We start from the raw sequence: 27,538 nt of genomic DNA on the forward strand, positions 1-27,538 counted from the left end.
CATCGCACCGTAAGGTCAATTCAATAGTTGTTTGGCACTAAATCCCCAGCAATCATCCCACAAACCTTGTTTGTCTTGACGTGGGACAAAATGCAATGCACAAGCGCATGCGTCTTGCCAAATATTTAAACGCTAATAGAGTAATGATGAGGGAACTATTTATCGTGTATGTGATTCGGTTTAGTAACCTTGCTCTAAGTGTTCCGATGTTGGGAAGAGTGACGTTACACTTACCCAGCTTTGTGCTAGTACACTTCTCTCGAAGAGAAGTATTATATACTTCTGCTTATACCTAATTACAGCTTCATTCATTCAATTACCAGTTCAGAAAATTTTAGTAGACAATTTTCCTCCAATTACGTCGGTCCATCTATAAAATAAACAACGTTACGCTCAAAAATAAATAAATCAAAACTGTTTTGGTTTTTTTCAATGCTTGAAATAATTATTTTTTTTTGTAGTTTTTTAATTTCTTGCTGTGTACAATAATGCTATTGGGCTGCCATTTTTATTTAATTAAAGAAAAAAAAAAACACCAAAACCTAACGAGGCTTTTTTTTTTAAACATTTCCGCGTTTTTTTTTGTCAAAGTATATTTGCGCAAAAAACTTCTTTCTTGTTATTTGACGAGAAAGATTTTAAAGCATCTTCATGTAGTCGATAATTAATTTAATTTTTTTTTTAATATCGCACGTTTAATGTGACTCGTTTTGAAGTTGTTGTTGATCATTCAAACCTAGCTGGCAACAAAAAATATACGGAGTTCGAGAGAAGACAATTAGGGGGAGATAAAAGTAGAAACACGAGGTAAGTTTTCCTTTTTTTTTTTTTGGTTTTTTTTTCACAACAAAATGCCGAACAAATTAATTTCAAATTAAAAAAAAAAAGCAAATATTGTTTTTTAAAACTAATTTTACAAAATAATTAAGCCACCTTTTTTATATCACATTTCTTTGTAGTTTAAATATGGATGCCAACGGAGGGGGGGGGATTTAATTTAATTATAATTAAATTAAATTAATTATAAAGAGGGGGAGGTCAAATTAAGAGCTTCAAAAAAACCATGCGTGTCATAATTACCAATTTTTCATTTTCTCTGTCTCATATTGTTCCGTAAAAACTGCATTTTTTTCGGTGACGTAATAAAGACGTAGTAACTCACTTCCTTTAAGGGAATTTGCGCGCGCTAATTTGGCTAATGGCACTTAAAACATTTTTTATCTCTTTTTCTTCCTAAACATTAACGTTTTTTTTTTAAAAACATAATATACCTAATAATATTAAACTTGAAAGAAATCCCGTACCTTTTAATTATAATTAAGCCTAAAATATTTATCATTTAAGTCAGTGAGAGCGAAAAAATTAAGTTTGTAATTTTTTTGTTCAAACTTCGCTTCATCTTCTTCCAACGTTAAGCTAGATTTTGACATGTCGTGTTTTTTTTGTAATTTTCTTTGCATAGGTTTTTTTGTTAAAGATATTTCAACTATTTAACAAATTAACATTTACACGCGTAGCTGCGATTAAAGAAGCCATTAACAAAACTTACTTTAAATTATTTTAAATTTTGGTTTGTGACTTAATTTCAATTTCAATTTCAACAAAGTCTAATAATAAAATTATGTGAAGTTCAATAATTAGCGTGTGTATTTGGTTAATTTGATATTGTTTAACATTAAAGAGATAGTCTTTCGTCTTTCGCCGTTTGAATAGATTTTTGACAAGAGTTTATTGAAAATTACGCGTTATTTAAAAATTTAACGTAACTTGTTCAAATTTAGGCCTATTTTGACCTAACTAATCTCATTTTGAAGCTCTGATCAAGCTCTATTCAAACACATACCTCATACGAGTCCTATCATTTATTTCACCAAATTTTAGCCATTCATAAGTATGTTTTATATTTTTTTTTTTTTTTGGTTTTTGAGCTATGGTAGCAGGCAGGAAACGGCGTTGGGGGGTGGGGCAAAGGGGGGGTTTGAATTGCTGTGTTTTACGTTTACTCTAAGCAAGCAAACATACATTCATTCATTCGGTCAAAAAACATTTGTACAAATTTGTATTTTACATATAAGAAAAGGGGAAACGTGAAAAATGTCACAATCGCACGATAATATATACAAAGGCACAAACATGGAACAACTAGGTTTTCTTTTCTCAATTTTTTTTGTTTTACAAAACTTCATCTTTCGTCCATTTTCGGGGTTGGGAGGGGGGGGGGAAGTCACGAATCATTACGTAGGTTGTCAACCCTCGAGGACTTGTTTAATTAATTAATTTCAGTCAACGTAACTTAATTATCTTTAATTAAAAATTTGGTGGTTTCCCCAAATTGCATCATCAGTTCGAAGTGAAAGTTTCGCAATATTAATTTCGTTTTATTTAAATTTAAGTCTGGTAACAATACTAAGAGCTATAAAGATAGACATTTATCCAAGATCTATGGGGCTTGCCGCCATCTTGGATGCATATCTATTAGTATCTAAGATCGAGGGGTGTTGCCGCCATCTTGGATGTATATATATTGGTATCCAAGATCGAGGGGTTTCGCCGCCATCTTGGATGGATATCTATTTGTGTGGTCGTAACTACTAACGGTTTGCCGCCATCTTGGATAAATATCTATTTGTATGGTCGTAACTACTAACGGTTTGCCGCCATCTTGGATAAATATCTATTTGTATGGTCGTAACTACTAACGGTTTGCCGCCATCTTGGATAAATATCTATTTGTATGGTCGTAACTACTAACGGTTTGCCGCCATCTTGGATAAATATCTATTTGAATGGTCGTTACTACTAACGGTTTGCCGCCATCTTGGATAAATATCTATTTGTGTGGTCGTAACTACTAACGGTTTGCCGCCATCTTGGATAAATATCTATTTGTATGGTCGTAACTACTAACGGTTTGCCGCCATCTTGAATAAATATCTATTTGTATGGTCGTAACTACTAACGGTTTTCCGCCATCTTGGATAAATATCTATTTGTATGGTCGTAACTACAGTTCTCCGAATTGATACGAGAAAGATCCAATGGGAATAATATTTGAATCAACATTGCGAAACTTTCATTTTTAAACGTTAAATTGACTTTTAAATGCTTTTAAATTTGAGATTAAACTCTATTTAGAGCGTTGCTATAATATAATGCATTATGTTAAAAATTCCTCTAACGGCGCGAGGCGGGGGGGGGGGGGGAAACTTCTCTACTTTTCAAACGTTTTCGCGCTAATGACTCTTTTTCGCCGCCAATCTATTCTGGGGATTAAAGTAGGGGGGGGGGGGAATAATTAAAATAACCACAACCAACCATTGACTAGCATTTAAGTCGTCACAAAACTCTTTTTTGCGTTTTTTTTTATAAAATATAGAAATTTTTTTGTTTGGGAGGTCAGAGGTTAACTATATCGTAGGAGTAAAATAATCCCCTCATTAAATAGAACATTGCGCGCGCGGAAGAATACATTTAACAACAAAAATGGATGGGGGGGGGGAAGAGATAGGATGGGTCTTACCTTTACCAACAAAAACAAATTTGGAAAAAACGGAAATAGAAATAACTTCAGTGGAAGCCCTTTTAACTTTAATTAAATTAAATTAAATTAAATTATAATTTAGCGGGTTAGAATATTTAAATTAGTTAAGAACGGGTTAATTGGGATTATAGCGGAGAAATTAGGTTTTCTTTATTTTAAAAGAAACAAAGTTTAAATGGAAGTTTTAATTTTTATATCTCGACAATTTGACAAAAAACGGTAGAGATGAAGCCAAAAAATCAAAAAAACCACTTTTTGGCACGAAAGGAATGACTTAGATATGTTTTTTTAACAAAGTAGCGACGTTAAAGAAGATATACGCGTTTGCCACTAAATAACGTTGACGTTTTCAACTCCGCTAAACTTTAAAATTAAAAATGACGAAGGAAAAGGAAAAAAACAAAAAAATAAAAACGGAGGAACAAAATACAACACATCTTCCTTTAAACTTTGTTTCTATCGATGGATGGAAATAATTGAAATTTAGGAATATTGAGAATGAGTGTAGCAGGCACTGGCACTGGCCAATCAATCATTTTTCTCAAAAAGAGAATTCTGGGGACTAAAGGGGGTGGGGAAAGAGGGGGGCGGAAAATCTCGAGCTAACATAACCTTTCATAACCAACTTTTGACGCAAACCTAAACCTTTAAAATAAGACAAAACATTATTATCCTCACAGGGAAATTATCTTCACAGTTTGTTTTGTTTTTTTTTGCAATTTTTTCTTAATTAAAAAAAAAAAACTATACGAGTATGAGAAAATTTATATTTTTTTTTTGTTGTTTTTTTGCCGGGTTTTCACCATTTTTTTTTGCGATATATTTGTTTTTTTAAGTCTACATAAGGAAATTTAATGTGTTTTTTTTTAACCTATTGTAGGATATTTTTAAAGTAACCGAGGCCCTTAAAAAACTGCTAATATTTTCATAAACAAAAAAAAAAATAATTAATTAATATAATAATTTCTTCCCTAGGTATTTTTATTTTTTTTCGTTTCCCAATAAAGTTTGAGCCAAACCCAAACTTTATCGAAAAAACATTTTTTTTCCATTGCGTTGATAATAATAATAATATAATAAAATTAATAATATAATAGTTTATTTGGGGGGGATTTTTATTCCTTATTCGAGTCCGTTTGTTTGAGTTCCTAAAGTGACAATTAGTTTGAAAAAGTTTTTTTTTTTTTTTTTCTAATCTTAGTTTTGTTTTTTATTTAAAGAGAGCTTCTATACCTCTTTAAATTCTGGGTTACGCGGTGGCCACTTGTTGTCGATGATGCCTTTGTTGGTGCGGAGGATGGGGCCCCCTAGAGTGGTGGTGGTGGTGGTGATTTAGAGTAGGACGCGCGCGAGAATGACCGTGGTGATGGTTGTTGTTTCCAGCCACGTTACCATTCTGAGGCGGCGAAGTCGATTGATCGTATTCGACCACTAACCTTTTAATGTGCGACAATTTATCGTGAAGATAATTCAATCGTCGCTTTGAATCTCGGTAGTGATGGCCCCTGTGGTTCTCTTCGTACTCTTGAACAATTTGACTCCGAATCCTCTGTACAATTCCATAAATATAAGACTCGTTTTATATTTATGAATTGTAAGAGATGGTAAGTAGGACTAAAGCGATCCCTAATCTACTACTACCGAGGCGCGAGGGTTTTAACTCGGGTACTTACGTGCCACTCTGGAGAGCCGGTGGTCGAACTATGGAGGTCGTCTTCCAAAGCTTCGAATCTCCTTTTAACGCGTTCAATGTTGGCGTGCAATTTCAGATATTCGTTGTATTCGGCGTTAAAGTCCGCTTTGTATTTGGCTCTTTGCTCCCGGTTGGTGATTCCGACGTATTTTCTGTTGAAACGGAAGTACAAAAAAGGACGGACGACGTTGTAAGATTAAAGGGGACAAGCTCTAATACTACACTAGCATCAACTTACGATACGTAATCTGGAATTTCGGAAGAGTTGGGCGAGGAATTAAGACTCGAGGAAGCTGAGGATTTAAGGAAAGATTGGCTTAGTTTTGTTTGTTTGTTTGTTTCTCCACTTTGGAAAGACTTCAAAGGAAGGAGTGGACTTACCCCTGTACTCTACACTGTCCTGACTTTCGGGACTGGATTGTGGACTGGATCCTCTGGAACCCGCGCTTCCCGTATTGGCCGTGGCCGGATTAATTCTGGGAGGTCTGGCTCCCATTTTGGCGTTGTTGGAAGAAGACAGATTGGAATTGACACCGTGTCCTCCGCTCAGGTACTTGTTTTCCCTGGCGGAGGATATTAACCTAGACGCGTTCGAATCACTATTACCGTTGCCAACACTGACGTTATCCGCCGAAGAGTTCCTAGAAACTTTGGACGACGATAGGCGAGCTTGATTCGTCGGAGCAGCGGGGGGAGTCGGAGTTCGACGTTGAGTTTGAGAAGATGGCGCGAACGATTCCGTATTCCGCAAATTCGTCGGAGTTTGACTACGTTGTGGGAGAGCGTTGGGTGTGAAACTTTTCGCGGTACTATCGTTGGGCGAGCGGCCCTCTGTCCTGTTTCTATTCGCCCAAGGGTTGGGGGGAGCCGTTGTCGGGCTTTCTACTTTACGAGGACCCCCACCCCCGCTCCCGTTAGAACACAACGACGTCATGACGGACGGGTCGGCTAAGCGACTGGATAACGTATAACCTCCTCCGTTGTTCGTCCCGCCCGAGTTAGAAGAGCTATTGTTGCTCGATGCCACCGTGGTGGCGTTGCTCGAACTATTGTTAGTGATGTAGTGCGAAATACGTTGCTTCTTAGGTTGCTGGACGTTGTAGTCGGCTGGAAGCTTTGACGGAGGCCTTTTTTGAGACTAAAAGGCGACAATAGCACTTTTAGTCAAAGGTCATCTTTCGTCTGAAAAGGAGGGCGGTAAAGGGTAGTTGGCTAACCGACCTGAGAATTGGCGAAAGGGGGAGATTGACTGGAATGAATGGCGCTTGGAGACGGCTGATCCGTTTCATTGGGGGGAGTGGCGTTCTGGGGTTTCCTTCTGCCGAATCAAAATCAAAATGTTGAGCACGATGAGCTGGATGAGAAAACATTACCGGCGACGTCTTTCTTACCTTTTCAAGAGTTCCTTCTCTTCGTGAGTATAAAAGGGCCAATCCTCTATGACTTCATTCCAACAATATCTGGCCAAGGAGTAAGTGTTATCTTTGGCTTGAGCGACTTTGGACAGTAAGGCGCTCAGCCCCTTCTTGTCCTTTTCCTTGATTCCGTCTGTTGAGAGAAGAAAACCTATAGTTGGCGGAAGAAGACGCCTTTACCTTAAATATATTAGACAATGACCTTTCATTAGCCTGGCCAGAAGTTCGGGTTTCTTGTAAGGCCTTAACGCCAATAAATGGATGACTCTTTCGCGGTAGGACCTCCTCATAATATCGGGGTTACCGTGTTGGGGTCGAGGGGGCGGCGCTGGGGCCGGCCCGTTCGACGACGCGGAGGGGACCAGTGGCGCGCTGTTGGTGATGGCCGCCGCTTGTTGCGAGGAGGAGGAGGAGGACGCCGAGTTGACGCTGGGAGAGACTGTGGTCGTTGTGGCACTACTCGAGGGCAAAGGGCGAAAATGCGTAGAGGAAGAAGAGCTGGAAGCGGAGGAATTGAGATAGTTGGTCATTTTTGGAATGGGCCTAGAGACCGGGTTGTTGAAGGGCGTCGGAGACGGGGCCTTTGAAGTCGTCGATATTAACGAAGTACCGGGTCTTTTCACTTTGACTTTTCGTCTGACGTAGGGCCCGCTGGCTTTGATCTCTTTCGTGCAGTCCTTTTTCCTTTCCTTCTCGACGCTGACCATTTTGACGCGCGTTTTTTCGTAACTTTCTTCATTGGCGTGAATGTGCATTTTGTGCACCATACATCCCAAGGATTGTAGTGACCTGGAACCCGTTTGCTGAATGCATTCGAAGCTCCCTTGGGGTCCTTCCGCTTCAACATTTGATAGATTGAAGCCAAATTTTTGACAACTGTCCGAGTTTGTGGCCTGAGCTCTTGGAAGAGATATCACCTATACCCGACGGACAAACACCACGCCACTAATTAATTATAAATCAATCAACCGCCCACTAAGATCGCCAAAACCTCAGACAAATTATTTAAAACTATTTTACTGGGTTAAACAATTTAACCTTTAAACGTAACACATTTTTGATCATTTTTAAGGTCACCGTACCGTACTAAATCCTAGAACGCGACACCGGGAAAAAATAAAAACCACCTTTTACATCCGCCCTCCACAAATCGTAAAACACCAAAAAATAAAATAAAATCGATCTATAGTCGTTAAGCGCCTTGGTTCGCCACTAGTAAAAGGAAATCCCCCCCGAGTTTGCCAAGCCACTTAATAACAACAAACTTCAGGAGTCAATAAATAAACAATAAGGGGGGAGGAGGGGATAAAAATACGGGTATAGAAAATATAAATCGTGTTTTTACAATTTTTACAAAAATGAAAATTTTATTTCAACTTCTTGGAAGTTAGAAGCAATAATCTCCGCGGGCGAAAATTTTTGGGTTTTCGTCCGATTTCCTGGTTATAGAACGATCTTAGAAGAAGTCGGCGCGCGTAGAAACCTAGTTCATCGTGGGTTGTTGGCCTAAAATCACTCGACTAAAGCGGAGAAACCGACCAATCAGAATCAGCTTCAATCTTCTTTTTTTTTTAATACATATATATATATGTATAATAATATTTTTAAATATAGCAAGGGGACATTTCTCTTCCAAAAAAAAAAACGAGGTAAAAATTCTTTAGCGAAGATACACCGCTTGAGAAGCTTGCAAAGTAAAATTCCCCATAGAGAAAAAACCGGTTTAATATGTTGGGGTGGAGGAAGAGGGGCTAAAAGACTATAGTTAAGATCATACAAGGAAAAACACATCACTAAACAAATTTATTTTTAAACTCTATCAAAAGTGAGAGTTTGGAAGTCGCTCTCAATTTTATATTTAAAAAAAAAAAAAAAAAAAAAAAAGATTTAGTAACTTGTTAAAAATATTAAAATTAGGCCACCGTAATACACTAAAGGCACCTGGTATTATTCCCTCTCATAGATCCTAATACAGAAAAAGGTAGGGTCTGCCAATACCCTATTAAATTTAAACAGAAAATAAAATAAATTATAAAACAAGATTGCCTTGACGAAATGGGTACCTTTAATTAAAGGGACAGTATCACTACTACTCTTATCCCTTTAAGGGTCTAATTTTTTAAAAAGGGATGTTGTTGAATTGATATCAGGGTAAGTTTGAAAGGTAAGCAACCTCCAGAACCGCGGAGAGAAACTGGTCCATCCAGACAGATAAAGACCTTGTTCTTTTTTTGTGAAAGAGTTGGTTGGGGATTAGGGTGGATACGCCTAAGTTAAGTCGACAAAAGAGTCGGTACGAGAGAGAGAGAGAGAGAGAGAAATAAGTACTTGGAAAACCTTTCGTTCAATCGCTTTCGTCGGAAACTAGTATGGCCAGACAGGTTGCTAGGTTGCTTGGTGGTAAAAGTGGGCCAACTACAATTTGCTCGCTCTAGCTCGGGACGAAAAAAAAACTAGTAACAACTAAAAAATAAAATAAAATAATCCACATTCCAAAGAGACAACTTCTATAGGAGAATACAAGGGCTAAAACAACCAGTTTTTAATCGTTCAACTTCTATAGGGTACGCCTCGACTAACTAACGAACTTTTTCTCTCCAATTGATTATTAAAAAATGAAATTAATCTTTGATCACCTTAAATCTTGTTATAATAAAAGGAACTAGGATAGAGTGATCGGTCAAAGCTTCATATTAACATAACTAACAAGTCAAGAAGTAGGCCTACGACACTAAAACGAAGAGATAAACTCCCGCCTGGGGTGAACCGAGCACCAAGAAGGAAAACACTTAAGGTTAGGTGTGACACTTATGGATATTACGTTATTTATGGCGTTACAAAGTGAACACTTCCTCTACTAGTAGCGAGCTACGGTATTTCCCGAACGAACCAGGTGTTTTCTAGCACGAATTAGGGGCGTATTACGGGGTCAAAAACGAACGACACCAAGGTCCTAACATCGCCCTATCGGAGGGAGATACGCTCCACCAAATAAGTCCATCTGATGATATCTTTCAATACCCTTTCATTTGGACCAAAAAAAACCTCTACGTTCTAACTATAATATTCGCCTGGTTTTCGTTTAGATAAACCGATTAAAAATCATTTCATTATCCCTTTAAAGAAATTACGTCACTTTGAGAAGCTCTTTGATTTCTTAGAAATAATTGTATTACAAAAAATGACGCAAAGACTTCTTCGAAAGACAACACACAAAAAAAAAAACCCCGACAGTATTATAAGTAAAATAATAACACACTATGTATAATCCTGCTAAGCCATCTTTTCTTCTTAAAAACATTATGTACACTATAAATCTCCTTTAACTTTCCCCCATGTAAAATCCCATATATATATTTAAATTGAACAAAAGGGATGTAGTAGATTAAAGAAAAAAAAAAAATCAAGATCTGGGAAATAATTCCTCAAGTCAAAATAGGCTAAGGTGTTTTACTGTATTTTCCTGTTATGGAAATTCGTATTAAAACTCTAATTTCGAGAAGAAAACCTAGTTAATGGAACGCGCCAACGAGTTTACCGGAGATGCTTACGTCACAGAAGAGAAATAAGGTGGGGTGGGGAGAATGGAGGAAGAAAAGGGGGAAGGGGAAGAAGAAGAAGATGACGTTGACGGGGAAATAAAAAAGGACGGATTTCTACAAAGAAAATCATAAGACCGCCCACTAGAATCATTTGCCAAAAAGTATATAAAGAGAGTCTTAAAAGCGGGAAAACGCATCTTTCGTCTCGTGGACGAAGATCTCGCGCGCAACGCGACGCGCGCGCGCGCCTGTTCGTTTCCCGCGTTTTGTTTCGCGGCCATTATGTGCGCGTGTGTGGATTACAACATGGATTACTTTAACCCTAACTACATCACGAGAAAAATAGGCCTAATAATTTCGCTTCAAAATAAACTTATTTACCCATTCTCGAAATATATAAATATACTTTTACGTTCCCTAAATCTTAGCAGAACCTTTCTCTAATAAACACGAGTCTCTAAAATTATTATGACTAATGAAAATGGGATTAATTTGATCTATTTATATATAAATATAATTTCTCGTTAATATTTCTTTACCCCCCCCCTGCCTAACACTATCATTTTTTAAAAAATGGGTTAAAATCCTTATTTGAGATTCGAATCTAAATTAAAACAGGAATTTTAGAAATAAATAAATTTAAGAGAGAGGGGGGAAAAATAACTAAAAGGGGGGAAAAGAAGGGCATAAGATCTGGCGCGATTTGAATAATCGAGAACTCTTGAAATAAAAAAAAAATAAAACAAAATTTATAATTTTCTTAATCGAAACGAGGCCATTTGGTTGAAAGTACAAAATGAAAGTGGTTTTAAAGTTGAGGCTGGGGGAGCGGGGGACACAGAAAAGGGGGACGGTTTCTTGCGTGTTGTTTAAAAGGAGGTCGTACTTGATAAGGTCGAAATATTGGTGACAATTAATATCGTTAAGTTTGACCTAGGCCTTAATTTAAACAATAAATATTTTTTTAGAAATATTTCATTTAAAATAATTTCGCCTGTATTGGGGAAATATAGGGAATACGTGTGTAGCGCCATCCTGTTTTAATTTTACACGAGTTATTTTACGCTCCAACTAACAATTTAAGTGTCCGACCCATATAAACTTTTTTTTTCACAGATTTTTTTTTTTTGGAAAATTTCGTTTTTATTAGCGGAATTACTTTCCTATTTCCTAAAAATATTACAAGGATAACTTAACATGAAAAAAAAATTTACTTCCTTTTCTAGCAAAGAAAAAAATTAAGCTATTTACGAGGCTTTTTAACTAACTTTATTAATTAGGGTAAAATATAGATAGTATCCTATGAAAAACATTAACATGTACAAAAATGGGCCAAGCCTCGCCTCGTGCCCTTTCCGCCGTAAAACGTTCTGAGATCCCATGTAGAGCCAAGTCTGCCTTTTGTTCTCATTCAATCGCCAATTGAACAATTATGTTATAAATTAAGTCCTTTTCCTAATTAATAACCAATATTCTTTGACTCTATCATTATTATACATCTTTGTTCGTATCAAAAATATCGTGACTTGGCAATCGCAGATAAGTAATATTAAAAGGAAGTCGAGGGGATATTCACTAAATCGTTTATGGTCGAGGGGATATGTACAAGTTTATAAGATGAGTCATGCACAACCCTATGCACAAATTATATGGTGAGTTATGCATAACCCTATTTACAAGTTTATAAGGCGAGTTATGCATAGCCTTATGTACACCTGCGCTTGCCAAGTCACGATATTTTTGATACGAACAAACATGTATAATAATGATAGAGTCAAAGAATATTGGTTATTAATTAGGAAAAGGACTTAATTTATAACATAATTGTTCAATTGGCGATTGAATGAGAACAAAAGGCAGACTTGGCTCTACATGGGATCTCAGAACGTTTTACGGCGGAAAGGGCACGAGGCGAGGCTTGGCCCATTTTTGTACATGTTAATGTTTTTCATAGGATCTCACTTCTTTTTGTAGACCCTCTCGTTATACTTCGGTAGTTATATTAAAACAAGACCCTCTCGTGGTACTTCGTTTGCCAATATAATCGCTAACGTTTGTCCATATTTACGTTGAATTACCCCTTCGACCCGCAGAGAATATGCAATAAAGATTGTACGCGATATCCTAATAAAAGAATGTAGCATCAGTTACGACACATTTCTTTTAAACTACTACTCCTATTAGCTTTAATATATATTTAACTTTCGGTTAACTTTGGACCATTACGTCCTTTCATCAAGAACACACACTATTTCAGTTGAAAAGACGGTAGCGCCATCTAGTATTAAAATAAAGAACTAAAGAACAATTTTATAAAAATTTAGGGATGTTTTAATTTTTCTGTGCTTTATAAAATAAATGAAAACTAAATCCTGAATTTTAAGTTTCTATCTCCCCTAGAAGTACCTTAGAATTTTGATGATCGGTGAGTGAGTGAGTGAGTGACAAAATAAGGTATATTTCACCTGCGATATTTCGAAAAGTATATACTGTAGGAACTTGAAATTTGGAAACTATAGCTACGATTGACGTTCCTCGCGGCAAGCAAAATTTCAGGCTTTTACCTGTACCCATCACGAAGTTACAGTGGGCTTAAAAGTGCCACGAGTTGCTTCGAGAAAAGGATGTCAGTGCTCGACTTGGCTGGGAGCACTGCCGTGCTCCCAGATTTGATTAAGTTACGTTTTTAAAGAAGAAATGAAGAATCGGGATCATAACGAAAAAAACTTAACTCCGCTTGAATTTTCTTTGAGTTTGGGGGAATGAATTTTTTCTTTCTTCATTTTTGGTATAAAAATTGAAGGAAAAAACGTTTTTAACGAGTTGTTGGGTCACTTTTCCTTGTGGTGTGTACGAAATCGTGTAAAGTTATAAATAAATAAAAGAAAATAGAAAGAATGTCTGCATCTTTTTTTTTTCTTTTTGGCAAAGAAATACAAATTTTGAAATCGACTATAACAAAAAAAATAAAATAAAGCCTTATATTTATATATAGACTTTTCTAAAATAAATTCTTAAAATAACCAAGCCATTCTTAATTCACTTTTTAAGTAAACTCCTTAACCCTCCCCCCCCCCTAAATGATAGCGTAAGAGAAAAACTACATCACTCCTCATCTCTCTCTCACTCCATCTCATCTTTTACAAAAGTCATCTAAGATGACAAACAAATAGAGCATAGTTTATTAAAGGTAGGAAACAAAATTCACCTCAAAACTTCAACCACCACCACCTTTACGTCACTTGACTTTAGAATGATTAAAAGGAAAACCCTTTACATCTAAGGTGACACTAAAACTATACAGGGGGTTACAAAAAAGATGGAAGGAACCACACCCTGTAGAGCGAGAAAATCACCAAAGGTTAATCAGTTTTAAAATCTTAAAATATTTAATTTAAAGGAAAACCCTTTACATCTTAGGCGACACTAAAACTATACAGGGGGTTACAAAAAAGAGGGAAGGAACCACACCCTGTATAGCGAGAAAGTCAGTCACCAAAGATTAATCAGTTTTAGAATCTTAAAATGTTTAGTTTTAATAGTTATAAATATTTTTTATGCATAAAATAATAAAATAAAAAAATTCGAAGTTATCTTTCCATTTCACCGTCGTTTAGGTAAGATATTTTTTTTTTAATAAAACATTTAAAGTAGGTCGTCAATACCTCTATATTCCTTCCGAAACTGGTATACGCCAAAAACGAGAGAGAGAGAGAGAGAGAGAGAGAGAGAGAGAGAGAGAGAGAGAGGGCCGGGGGGGTAGAGAAAGGTTACAATTACTGGTATAGAAACAAGAATTTAAAAGATACGAGGAGAACCACCGAGATGTGACAGAAAAAGTACCTTTCCCCTAGCAAAATTAAAAAATTGTAATAATTTTTAACCACCAAATGATTTTCTTAATCTCTCTATTACAGAAAGCCCCCGGGGTTAAGTAATTTATCCCATAACAACATGGTCAAAACCAGAAACGAAACTTCATCCGCGTAACTTAACCATTTCTCAATAAACCCTGCGTATAAAATATTCCAACCACAATATATTTGCTTCTATTAACCACATTTTCCAATTCCCTAAAATCCCTCTTTAACAGTACTTCCAAGAATTTTAGTTAACTTCATCCGCGTAACTTAACCATTTCTTCAATAAACCCTGCGTATAAAATATAGCAACTACAATTTATTTGCTTCTATCAAGGATAGATTTAATTTTAGAAGTAGTAATGGAGAACGGTTAGTATTTACTTTTGTCCGACTCATAGCCCCTCCCTCCAACACGTAAAACGAAAAGTTTAAATTATGTTATTGGCTCACTTAAACTACGTTTTGATGACGTTGCTAACGGCGACGGCGAAAATACATAATTCCTTTTCACCTCTGTCCTTATGACTCGCCTCTTCTTTCATACCCCTCCGGTCCCAGGAAGGGGGTCCGGGACCTCAGACCACCTACCCATGGACAGGCATCCCCGTGTTAAACCGCAGTTTTCAATTTGAAACGCGTTGCATGCGTCCTCATGTGTTGGTGGGCCGTAATACATCTCCACAAGTGACACGTGATCATTTAAAGAGGCAAAATTACTTTTTTTGGCCAAGGCTTAGTATTATATTCGTCTTATTAAGTAACCCAGAGTTATATTTACTAAGCTATTATAAATGTAACGTTTAAAAATCTGTAATGAGATGAACTAAAATTATATGGATGATAAAGGTTTTCTCACTTTGTCACATTTATAACATTTTAGGCATCTATTGACGCCTATTAGGCTACTGTTCTCGAGGGAGCGAGAATTAATATTTTTCACGTGAGTCTGTTTGTGGAGATGAATTTCCAGTAGCCGCCACCGCGGCGCTTTCGTCAGGCGTTACACTTTGCTAACCTAGCTCCCTATCCTCATGCCTGTCCATGGGTAGGTGGTCTGAGCCGGGACTTTGACGCGCGCCCACATTACTCTGTTCTCCATTCCTACTTCTAAAATTAAATGTATCCCTGCTTCTATTAACCACATTTTCCAATCCACTAAAATCCCTCTTTAACAATACTTCAAAGAATTATAGTTAGTTCCCTAAACATTTCTTAAACCAAACCGATTTTTCCAATTAGCCTTATTCCTGATCAGCGCCACCTACCCATAGCGGCGACTTTGAGAACTACTGTAAGCGGCAAGCCAATCAGATGTCGCTAAAATCTGGTGACGTCATTTTTGGTAAGACCCGAGAGTGCCACGTCTATATATATATATATATATATATATATATATATATATATATATTTGTACATTAATTTAGTTTCGATCCATTGTTACCAAAACAAAAATGATAATGATAATAATAATACGCTATCAATAATCCAGGAAATATGCAATTAAAGGAAAAATGACGGAAACGCTTTCGTTAGAAAAAAAAAACAAGCGACGGGTGGCAAAATTTTTAATAAAAAACTACTAGTACTTTAAAAATAAATTTACTAAAATTAATTTGAAATTTTGAAAATTAAAATAAATTAACAGAAAAAAAAAAACGGAATATCTAGGTCTCTTCCAAAACAAACCAGCGCGATAAAATTTATGGGTAACTATTTCTTTACTTATTTATTAGAAAATATTTAGCTCAAGGCGTTGTTGACATATTTTAACAAGAAGAAGAAGGGTTAATTTTGTCAACTAATAAATAGTCAATTTGTGTTAGGACTTGGTTGGCTGAAGTTTTGTCTATATTCTTTTTAATATAACTATATTTATTGCTATTTGCACAACGTACGAATTGAATAAAAAAAATTAAATAAATAAAAAAATAGAAAAACTTAAATTCAAAGCAATAATAGCAGATAGTAACAAAAATGTTACTAGCATTGTAACAACGCCTTCTCTTTCTCCGCACGCAGTCTATCGAGGTTATTGTCACCGCTTCGTAATAGTATATCATTTTGGGTTAAATGGATTAAGGGATAAATCACTTAAAACTGGCAACCAACGCCTCGAGTCAATTACCCCTCGGAGAATACGATAAAGTTGTTTGTGCTTGTCTGATTGACAGTGTTTGGGGAGGGGGGAAGGGAGGGGGAATGTCGTAACGCCTTTAATAAACGGCCTTACGCGTTTACCCTGATCCCCATTTGATAGTAAATATCAACTTAGATTAAAAAGGATGACTGATTCAAATTTGTCAATTAAAAAGAAAAAAAAAAGGAAAAAGGCCCAGTTTCATGTTAAATGTCAAAGAGAGATTTGTACGAAATCTATGTTTAAAGGCGCAGTTTCACATTCAATTCTCTATAACCTACGTTTAAAGGCGCAGTTTCATATCCAAATCTCTATAATCTATGCTTAAAGGCGCAATTTCACATTAAATTCTCTATAATTTGATTCCAGAAGTTGAGTGTAATTTAAACTAAATCCGTCTAACAACAAACAATCTCTCTTTATCATTTGATAAAGAGAAGTTGAGTAAAATCTAGGCATAAAGGCGTAGTGTCACAACATTAAACCGCAATACCAGAGAAAGATCGGTTTAAATCTAAAGGCGCAGTTTCACCAGCCAGCCAGTCAACCAACCTTTCCTCCTACACTTTACCCTAATGACTTCAAAATTTCACAGGAAAAACTAAAAATGTAGGAGACGCGGGATGGGGGGGGGAAGGGGATGATCCGACAGACTGAAGAAGTAAAAATCTTTTTATAATTGTACATAGCAGACGCTTTTCTTTCTTTCTCTCCCCTCCCCCTATCCCCCAGCCCCCTTGTCGCGTGGGAGCAAATAATATTATAGAGTGGACGGCCGACCTAAATATCACTCAAGTTTAAAAACTGGTCCTAAAAGAAATCGAGAGGCGAGAGAGAGAAACAATTTCTTTTCTTTTTAATTTGGTACGAACCACGGAGATTTAAAGGGAGAAAAACAAACAAGATGGCCGCCTTCCCCCCTAAGGAGTTAATTTCTCCGTAAGTTTATAAGTGATATGTTCCTTCTATAAGTATGACACTTTCTATACTTCGTAATGCTTCTGAGAGACTTGCAGCTCGAGATATCTAGTTCTAGCAGGACAACAAGCGAGAATTGAAGTCCTACACTCGGTTAAATTAATTTTGCAGTACTTCCACCTTCTCCTATTACTAAGCCTTTGACAGCGCCTCACCAGGCGTTGCTTTACCTCGAATCTATGACCTACGTCATTCACTTCATGACAAGCTCCAGTTTTGTAACCAGTAACAAACTTATGGATGGAACATATCTTATAAACTTATGGTAATACTATTACACGTTAAAAATACTTCAATTTATTTACTTTTATATCGAAATAACTAAACTAATTCCCGTTAAGAAAGATAAACAAAGGTCTTTATCAGCTTAAGAAGGATTCGTTAGATTAAAAATTATCGTTTAAAACCAAAACGCAAAAATATTTCTACGAAAAAATACATAGAACGAGTAAAAACATTCACGATTCGCCAAAATAACTCATAATTTTTATATAAATATAGTTTAGATCAAAGCGATCTTTATCAATATTTCTTAGGTCGGAGTGACGTCACATTATCAATATTTTTCGCGCAACTCGGAGGAAACTGCCCCATTTTGTCAATAGTGACGTCACAAAAGTAATCGGTGTTGACCGAAATTTAAGAGAAAATAGAAATTGAGACACTTACCCCTTGATTGCCTTGGAATTGAATAGTTGGGTAGGAATTTGAAGAGTTATTCTGCAAAAAGCAAAAAAAATTAACTGATATTAGTTACTTAATTTTAAAAAAGGACGGTAACAGTGGGCCTAAATGTCAAATGTTTACGGCTGTTAATTATCTTAACATTTTCAAGTTATTTTTTTTAAATAATTTATTTCGCGGAATTTCATCGCGCCAAATTGAATTGTTTCTCGGGGAAAAAACCCGTGACGACATCTTATTTTGTAAAAGTCATTAAAAAGTGATAATCTCCTAACGTCGTGCGACGGTATTAGGAAATCCCTAATTAGTGGGAATCAAAATGAAGGGGTTTCAAACTCAACTATACTGTTAATTAACAAGAGATCCCTCGCCTATTATACTTAATATATTATTAACGGTAATTTTATGCCTTAGGTACAAGAACCGTGGCAGAATAAATAAGTGAGCAGCCCCTTTGGGAAGTGTTAAAATATACAAAGTGGTGTTCCCCGAGGGGCTAATCACTGTCATAAGGGTTCATACAACTTTTGGATAACAAATTTCCCTGAGACTTCCAGATTTTTCCCGTGTATGGAGATATGGAGTATCCTTTGGAGCAAAGGTAACGAAGTAGTGGGGGGGGGAGCAAATAGGACTATTACATACTCAAAGAGCATCGCCGTATCTCTAGTAGAACCACAGTTATGAGCCTCAAAAATTTAGTGTAATGTTAATCCTATGGAGGGGATGTTTATGAACATTTTGCTTAATTACTCGGCCCCTGTTTTGAGGCATATTTCCCTGATTTCCCTGAATTTTACTAAAAATTATAAATTTCCCTGAATTTTACTAAAAATTATAAATTTCCCTGAATTTTACTAAAAATTATAAATTTCCCTGAATTTTACTAAAAATTATAAATTTCCCTGAATTTTACTAAAAATTATAAATTTCCCTGAGGTTTTGGTCAACTATTTATTTCCCTGATTTTCCAGGTTTGTATGAACCCTGGTCATTTTGCATGTACACCGATTACGGATTAAGTGTAATCATTTTAGCACTGCAAAGGACAGGCAGGGTTTTTAAAAATTACGCGTAATCATTTTAGTACAGTCAAAAAGGTACACCGAGTGAGCGGCCCCTCGGTTCTATGGTAAATCAAATTTGAGTCGTGGAAAATGTAACTTCGTTGACATTTTCCAAGCAACAAGACAAGGTACACCTTTTTAAACAAGTTAGTGTTATCTCATTTCAACATTGTCTTTATGTTATTTTTTATTTCTTCCGAACTAAGTTTTCGTTCGACAGATCTAATCTTGGCGGAATTCTTTTAAACCAATCAGATAAGGAAGCCCCGAACTGCACCGCGTGAGTTAATCTGGTTGGCTGAGAAGCCGTGGCCTAACACGTGATATCTCCAACAAACTCTTTCAAAAAATTATTACTACAAACAGAGGCCTGCAGAAGCTCGCTCGCGCAAGGGCACTTGGGAAATAAATAAATAAAAGGTAGCTCGTACACGCCATACATATTTAAGAGAAATGGGCCTAACTTTCTTTAGGCCTAACGAATTAAAGAAATAATAAAAAAAAAACTCCCCTCAATCATAATAAAAGAATGTTAAATTCTTAAACCTAAAAACGTTTCCAGGCGGAACGAACGAACAGAGTTAACCAATCAGTTTCGAATTAATTAGGGCAGAAATGTCAATTGTAATATATTGTATTAATCACCGAATAAACCCAAAACAAAAATATATAGTAATGACAGCGAAACCGCACTGACAGCGCTACGGTCTATGGGGAAGATACTATAAGGTGCTACTAAATGATCCAACATTTAACTAAATTAGCCAAAAATTCCATTCAAATTTGTCTCGCGAGTGGTGACAAAACGCGTGACGACAATACTTGGCTCAAGCGAGACGTTACGTTACAAAGAAATGAAAAACAAAATTTACTTGCTTCAAATTTGGGTAGGAAAGAAAATCGGCTTAACTTAAAATGTTTTTAAAAGCATCTTCTTCACCTTTTAATAGAAAGTGACTAAGAGCTCGGCTCAAATTACTCAGAATTTAATAATAAAGCAAAAAAGAGAAAGATCGTCTGCTAACACGCGCGAATTTACCCAGTCAAAATAAAATACGTTTTCAGTTAGCTAACCCATAATAATTTTGGAACTTCAAGCTCCCTTTGAAAAGGGTTTACTCTGTCTGTAAACAATTGTTAAATGGTTTTGCCGTGATTAAAAATTAAACTAGATCGGATCGGAATGGTTCTAGAGGCGTCAGTAGCCGAGAGAGGGATGGGTGGTGGTCCCGAAAGCTTGTCTACAAGATGAAGGTGTTGGAGGAAGAAACCATATAAATTAAGCAAGCCAGCCCACGCCACGTGAAGAAAAAAAAAACGGGGCAGACTTTTTCAAAACAAAGTTCTTAATTCGCGCAGATTTTTCAAGGACGAAGTCACTCCTAAATATGATAAAGGTCAGCCAGATTGCGGTTGGCGGCGGTTGAAATATATTTCCATGAATTAGATTATTCGCCAATGGGGTCCCCGATAAACAATTCGGCAATTTTTCATGAAAATATAGGATTTTATAGGATGGTTTTCCAAAATTATAGGATTATATAGGACACTAAAATATTAATTTTTCTTTTTTTAAAGAACCAGTACGGCAAACAGGGGCCGAGTAATTAAGAAAAACGTTCACTAACATACCCCTCCATAGGAATGGCATTACGCCCAAATTTGGAGGCTCATAACTCTGGTTCAATGTTATAGTCCTATTTGCCCCCATCCAACCATACTAGGGCTACGACAAACAGGGGCCGAGTAATTAAGCAAATTGTTCATGAACATACCCTCCATAGGATTAACATTCCACCCAACTTTGGAGGCTCATAACTCTGGTTCTACTAGAGATACGGGAATGCTCTTTGAGTATGTTATAGTCTAGTCCTATTTGCCCTCATTCCACGATACTAAATACGTAGGGCTACGACAAACAGGGGCCGAGTAATTAAGCAAATTGTTCATGAACATACCCTCCATAGGATTAATATTCCACCCAACTTTGGAGGCTCATAACTCTGGTTCTACTAGAGATACGGGAATGCTCTTTGAGTATGTTATAGTCTAGTCCTATTTGCCCTCATTCCACGATACTAAATACGTAGGGCTACGACAAACAGGGGCCGAGTAATTAAGCAAATTGTTCATGAACATACACTCCCTTAGGATTAACATTACACCCAACTTTGGAAGCTCATAACTCTGGTTCTACTAGAGATACGGGGATGCCCTTTGAGTATGTCATAGTTCTATTTGCCCCCCATCCAACTTGGGGTTACGACAAACAACCGAAATAAAAACTTAAATGAAATTATCTGAAAAATAACATAACAAATGGCTGTCGTCGGTAGGGTTCGAACACGACCAAAGTTAAGAATCTAAAAATAATTCTTGAAAAGGGGCCGGGTTCAAATTCAATTAGGGGTTAACATCGCCACCCCCCGGCCCGGGGTTTCAAGTCAATTTGAACACTCAAAATAGATTCAAAATCGTTTGTTGGTATAAATAGGAAAAGCTATCAACGAATTGTTTCAAATGATCACGTCCGAATCAATCGAAATAGTTTGAAGAGGAAGTGAACGATATATCACTTTGAAGTTTGAACACATCCTCTTTGACAAATTCAACGGGATACCGAAACCACTTGAACAATATAATCACGTCCCAAACTTTCGTATATAGATTTCAATTTGAAAGTCCCGTTGCAATCTTTTCATCTAGAATCTTCCCCTTCCTAACTAACTCCGCATTAATTAACTTTAATCGTTTTAAGCCAGTTTATCTGGGAAGGTGTTATTTATGGTAATAAAGTGGTTGCTTATCTCCGTGTATAAAGAAGGAAAAAGGCAACCAGCAGCCGGAGATAAAACGTGACTTTTATCATCGCAGTCGGTCTTTATCTTCTTATTTTGTCTCCTCTATACTAAACTATATAACTTCAAGAAACGGGACGGATCTCAAAAATGTCAAAAAATTATTTGCCAATCTCTTTGCTTTACATTAAAGGTTATAAGGTATACGGGAATATAATTTGACCCCTTCCTTGAGGGTCAGTATAGTATATAGTGACGCAATATTTAAGGGTGGTGGCTACGATATTTTGGTAATTATTATTCCGAATGCTCGCTCAAAGATTAGCCCGAAACGGTATATATACATATATATAATATTTTTTTTCGTAATTCATGGTCAACGGGTTTTACTTTCAAACCAGTTAAGAAATAATTATTTCGGCCGGTAAAATTTTACAGTGCGCGCGGCCTTGGGAAGAAGATTCGAATTCGCCGCCATTTTTAAATTTCAAACGAAATAACTGACAAACTATTTCGAAGAATAGCTGAACTCTTCTCCTGCTCTAATACACCCAATATTATCTAACTAAACCTAACCAATGATAGATAACAATCAGGGGACCACCGCTGCATCATTATAGACAATTTTCCCTAAAAGGTGTATAGAAAATTCCTCCCATTTCATTCTCAGCATTGACTTGTCAGACCGTTGGTGAGACGGACGTACGGGTTAGTCAAGTACTAGCTAGCTTAAACAAGTACCGCTTTCACGCCTGCCTATCCCTCCGCCTCATCAACAGTCTGACAACACTTGGGAAGGCAAAACAGGGTTAGGACGAAATCTTTATAATTGACGAAATTTAGCCAATATCCCTGGGATCATTTTAAGTACGTGTTTACCAGAGTCCACTTCATCATGGCCAGACTGGCCCATTTTAGCATTGCTCGAAGGAAAGATGGTTTGATATATCAAACGAAATCCCTGACCTATCCCTGACGCTTCAGGACAAAACTTTAAATCCCTGACTTATCCAGGTTCCTTACCAACCCTGATCTAGAAATCCCTGAAGTTTTAGGACAAAACTTTAAACCCCTGAAGTTTTAGGACAAAACTTTAAACCCCTGAAGTTTTAGGACAAAACTTTAAACCCCTGAAGTTTTAGGACAAAACTTTAAACCCCTGAAGTTTTAGGACAAAACTTTAAACCCCTGAAGTTTTAGGACAAAACTTTAAACCCCTGAAGTTTTAGGACAAAACTTTAAACCCCTGAAGTTTTAGGACAAAACTTTAAACCCCTGAAGTTTTAGGACAAAACTTTAAACCCCTGAAGTTTTAGGACAAAACTTTAAACCCCTGAAGTTTTAGGACAAAACTTTAAACCCCTGAAGTTTTAGGACAAAACTTTAAACCCCTGACGTATACAGGTTCCTTACCAACCCTGATCTAGAAATCCCTGAAGTTTTAGGACAAAACTTTAAACCCCTGACGTATACAGGTTCCTTACCAACCCTGATCTAGAAATCCCTGAAGTTTTAGTACAAAACTTTAAATCCCTAACGTATCCAGGTTCCTTACCAACCCTGATCTAGAAATCCCTGAAGTTTTAGGACAAAACTTTAAATCCCCGACTTATCCAGGTTCCTTACAAACCCTGATCTAATAGCGTTTACCCCCTCGCCAGAAAAATCACGTCTTAAACGACACCAAACAGAAATTAATGGAGAATGTCATCTACCTGACAAACGGATAAAAATAGACAGTATCATTAAGACGGTATTTGAAGGGAAAAAAGTCAATAATAGCTAAAAAAGAAACTACGACGGTTAATTTAAGTGGAAGAAGGAAAAAATTATTTTTATTTTAAAGTATATATTTTTTAATCGTAGCGAGTACTCAAATCAAATGAAATAAAAAGCGTTATTTTTAAAGATGAGAAGATGGAAAATCGTTAAGCCTAAATTTAGGTTAGCTACCTTGAACGGAATACGATACTAAAACCGTCTAGAGGGGGGGGGGGACAGGAGAGCAAAGCAAGAATAATTTGATATAGAAAGGAAAGCTTTTCCCCCCCCCCCCTCCTAACAAACATATCGTACAATTCGGAACAATAACGTGCCAATGAACCTCAGCCAAACTAAAAGTGGCGGTCCTCTTAGCCTAGCTGGTCTAAGCCTAGTTTAAACACAATTTTATATATAAATATAAAGTGCTACCCCCCCCCCCTTCGAAACACATTCGTCATTCGCCGAGTACCGAGGACAAGGTACTCGCGGAGCAGGGGAAATACCCGAATATATTAAAAGCATTTAACAACGAAATATGACTATCAAAAATTCACACACAAAAAAATAAATAATAAATAAATAAATAAAAACAGTTTTAACACTTGACAAAAATGTATGATAATTGTTTTGCAAATAACCCCGAAAAGCGTTTTCATTACTAGCAAAAAGATCGAATCTAATGGCACGAATTTTCGGATAAAATTACAACTCTATAAAAGAGAGAAGAAAAATATACGGGAGCTAAATACAAGCAGTCGCAAATTTTGACAATAATACTCTCTACACTAAGAGAAATATATAGTGACAGCTTCCCTTTAAACGTAATGATTCTTTTACGGCGATTTAAACAAAAGAGAACGCTTCTGATTGTTTCAGATTTCGAAATGAAACGCGTTCTAAATACTAATAAATAAATAAAAGCACAATGTCATCGCCGTCTCCGGTTTCGTCAATATAACAACTAAATAAAGCCAAATGCATTCATTAAAACGAATACGGACGGGGAGAGAGAGAGAGGGGGGAGGGAACAAAAGCGTGGGGGCCCCCTGTGTGTGTTTAGTTAGGAAACAAAACGTACAACAAATAAACCAGGTTCTTGGGTATCATTTACATGAAAATAATCTACCCTCAAAATAATCCCCGTTTTTTCAGGAGGTGAAAGTCCAAAGATATCCATGCAAACGACTTTTGACATAGAAGTACAAAGTTTAAAAACACATCTAATGATTTGTTTGTAAAGGGGTCAAGTGGTCAGCGTTTCGAATGACAGAGGGGCGGGGGGTGTTTCGTATATTTGCGCGGGTATGAAGTATACATAGTTTACAGGCGTGGAGGATTCCTACCATTAACCTAAGGAGACCAAGCGACTTAGTGTAAAATCGTCTGCTATTTTACACTCTAAGTTGCCAGGTCTCCTTGTGCAAATGGTATGAATCCTCCACGCCTGTAAACTATGTATTAAATAATGGATTTGCAATAAGCAAATATTTGCTAGGTTTGAAAATCTTCAGAAAGGTCGGGTGTTTTTATTTTTTTCGAAAAGGGCCATAGATTTCTAAGAATTAATGTTTACAACCGTAAATTAATTTGTCACAGGGTAGAAAGGGTCAAAGGTGAAATGCTCGGTTTATTTATATTACAAAATATTATTAACTAGTGACATTTCAACCTTATCTATTTACCATAATCGGCAAATAATAGCGACTGATAGCAACAATACCCTGACCTTTCGTTAAAGGTGTTCTCAGCGCCCCCCCCCTCGGACCCCGTTATAAAAATTTAATTCGTTTTCTAGGCTTTGTCTAGCAATATTCCACAAAAAAGCGCCACCAAAGTCCACTCGCCATACTATGAAATTGATTCCTTGACCTATTTTATTTTAAATATACATCTAAATGTAAATTAAAAATGGAGAATTCGCGGGTTTTCCATGACTTAATCTTTCCAGGATTCCAAAAAATAAATAACATTCCTGAAAATTCCAGGAATCCCCAGACATTTAACATTAACGCTACATTTATTTTCTAGGATTTTCGAGTTAGACTTCTCAATAATAATTTCCTGTAAGGTCTTTCCTGAAAATGACGACCTACTTAGACTTTCCCTTGAATATTTACAGGTATTCTCTTGGGTCCTTGAGACCCTGTACCGTTTGTAATAAAACTTGGGAAAATATCGGATCTATTTTAGGCCTATACCCTCAAAACAGAATAAACATTGTTTTAAAGTAGTTTAAAAAAAGTATAGGTTCAGGCGATATTATTATAAATAGAGCGATATCAGCTGCTAGCCTTTGATTTTGTTCAGGGTGTAAGGGAATTTAACATTTAGTGCCGCTACTGTATTGGTTTTATTTGAATAATCAATCGATTTGGCCGGGGGGGGGGGAGGAATAAAATGAAATAAAGGACTAACACACCTGTAGCTTTTTACCGCGAGCGCGCTTCCCGAATAATCAGACCTTGACGAACGATTTTTAGGGTGAAAATATAAAGCTCTTAAACGACGAATTAACCGCAAATTGGGGACTCTCATTGTACCCCCGCATTCCTAAGCCTAATCAATTTGGGGCCAAATTTACCCAACACTCCCGGAGTTTAAAAGTCTATTTCGCAACTTTGGAACCTATTTTCCAAGTCTATTTTAAACTTATTAAAGAATTCGCGAGTCAAATTCTCAATTTTTCCAAGACTACTTTAAACTAATAATCTCAATTTCCACTTAAATTAGTTGCATTTGGCAAATTATTAAATCAATTCACGTTTGAAAATAAAAATAACATCGCGTAGGAAGCCAGTTATTGTCATAAATATGAACACTCGAATTTTAATCCGCCTCATTGGAAAAAAGTCTACATATTAATTAATTTAATTTAATTAAAGTACATTTAACTTTTTGTAAATGTAGATTAAGATACGGTATTTTAGGACTAAAACCAAAAAGTTTCATCTTACTTCTAAGCCTAACTTTAAGAATAAAAAAATTCCATTTCAAAATACGTTTCAAGTTCTGGTACTTTTTTAACAAAAGGACCAAGAAAAACAGCTGATTTTTTTTTATATTTTCCGAAAAAGGACCCCCACTTGCCTAGCTCTGGGAAAATACAGTATCGTCAAGTGGGTTCAGACTTCTATTCTATCTAGGTCCTATCCTATCTAAGAGATATCATATACTTTGGGCCTTTTTTCGTTATTTTAAAATAAAAATAACTTTTAACAAAATATCAATTCGTATAAACCTACAATTTATATTTAATTCCCATTTAAAAAAGCTCGTAGGGGCTTTCCGATAGCGAGCCTACGTCACCAAAACAGATGTTTAAGGGAAGAAATATCCATAGGCCTAAAACGGTAACCCTAGGTGCAGTTTTTCTACGCTTATTTATTCACCTACATTTACGTTGAAGGTTTTTCACTTTTAGTACAAGAATAATTTATCCATATTTGAAATTAAATTAGAAGTAACTTTAAACTAATATATAGAAAACCTCCACTTACCCTACGGTAACTTTAGCGATCTAAATTTTTGCGTTTGTCGGAAAGAATTCGAGTCTAAAAAATTTACGCTACCGTAAAAGGACTTAGGGGGAACCGTTAAGTTAGGCTTAAGACTAGAGCCTAAAACAATACGCTATTTTATAGTATAATGTACTAGATATAACCGTTAAATATTTAATAAATTTTAAATAAATAACGAATTGCAAAGCGTTTAAATTTTCAAGCCCCGAGGAAATAGGCGCCAAGTATAGCCAAGGCTTAAATGTTTTTTGCGTTCGTAGACATTTTTCCAAGGACAAAAATGGGTTTTAGGGTTTAAATACGAATAAATTTGGTACTCACCCGTGATTTTGTTAATTCCCCAATCGCTCTTAATGCCGAATCCGTTAATTTCACAAATATTAGACTTCTATTTTCCGAATAACTTCCCTGCGATAGACAATACTGCATCCCTTCCACCAGCGCCATGTTTCATTCTAAATTCTCTTCGCTATGGGCCGACCAGCGACGGGATCTACTATTAGTGACGTCATGTGACGTTTACCGAAGGACGGCCAGC

At 36.5% G+C, this 27,538-nt stretch overlaps 1 protein-coding gene across 2 annotated transcripts; it reads right to left on the bottom strand.

Annotated features, from left to right (window-relative positions):
• Window positions 1-417: 417 nt before the first annotated feature.
• Window positions 418-27,480, bottom strand: LOC149692700 (RNA polymerase II elongation factor ELL2-like). 2 transcript variants are annotated; one of them, XM_089868561.1, is made up of 10 exons: window positions 27,322-27,480; window positions 17,839-17,889; window positions 6,852-7,566; window positions 6,626-6,782; window positions 6,456-6,552; window positions 5,616-6,372; window positions 5,473-5,527; window positions 5,215-5,386; window positions 4,775-5,090; window positions 418-4,689 (listed from the first exon to the last, which is right to left on the bottom strand). In XM_089868561.1, the coding sequence occupies exons 1-9, from the start codon at window positions 27,445-27,447 to the stop codon at window positions 4,791-4,793; spliced, it is 2,430 nt and encodes an 809-aa protein (XP_089724687.1). In that variant the 5' UTR covers window positions 27,448-27,480; the 3' UTR covers window positions 418-4,689; window positions 4,775-4,790. The 2 variants fall into 2 exon arrangements, with proteins under 2 accessions (XP_089724687.1, XP_089724686.1); XM_089868560.1 differs by having other exon boundaries at window positions 418-5,090.
• Window positions 27,481-27,538: the final 58 nt, after the last annotated feature.

The sequence above is a fragment of the Phalangium opilio genome, unplaced genomic scaffold (genome assembly GCF_054372755.1).
Source record: "Phalangium opilio isolate 3A_F unplaced genomic scaffold, DU_Popi_V2 ptg000024l_1, whole genome shotgun sequence".
Classification (NCBI taxonomy): domain Eukaryota; kingdom Metazoa; phylum Arthropoda; class Arachnida; order Opiliones; family Phalangiidae; genus Phalangium; species Phalangium opilio.

Bases quoted from the DNA above. Each gene is read 5' to 3' on its own strand.
- LOC149692700 (XM_089868561.1), bottom strand. From the start codon at position 27,447: ATGGCGCTGGTGGAAGGGATGCAGTATTGTCTATCGCAGGGAAGTTAT. The intron at 6,783-6,851 runs GTCATTGTCTAA...TTCTCTCAACAG, and splicing joins TCTGGCCAGGCTAATGAAAG to ACGGAATCAAGGAAAAGGAC. The intron at 5,528-5,615 runs GTAAGTCCACTC...TTAAATCCTCAG, and splicing joins GGACAGTGTAGAGTACAGGG to CTTCCTCGAGTCTTAATTCC.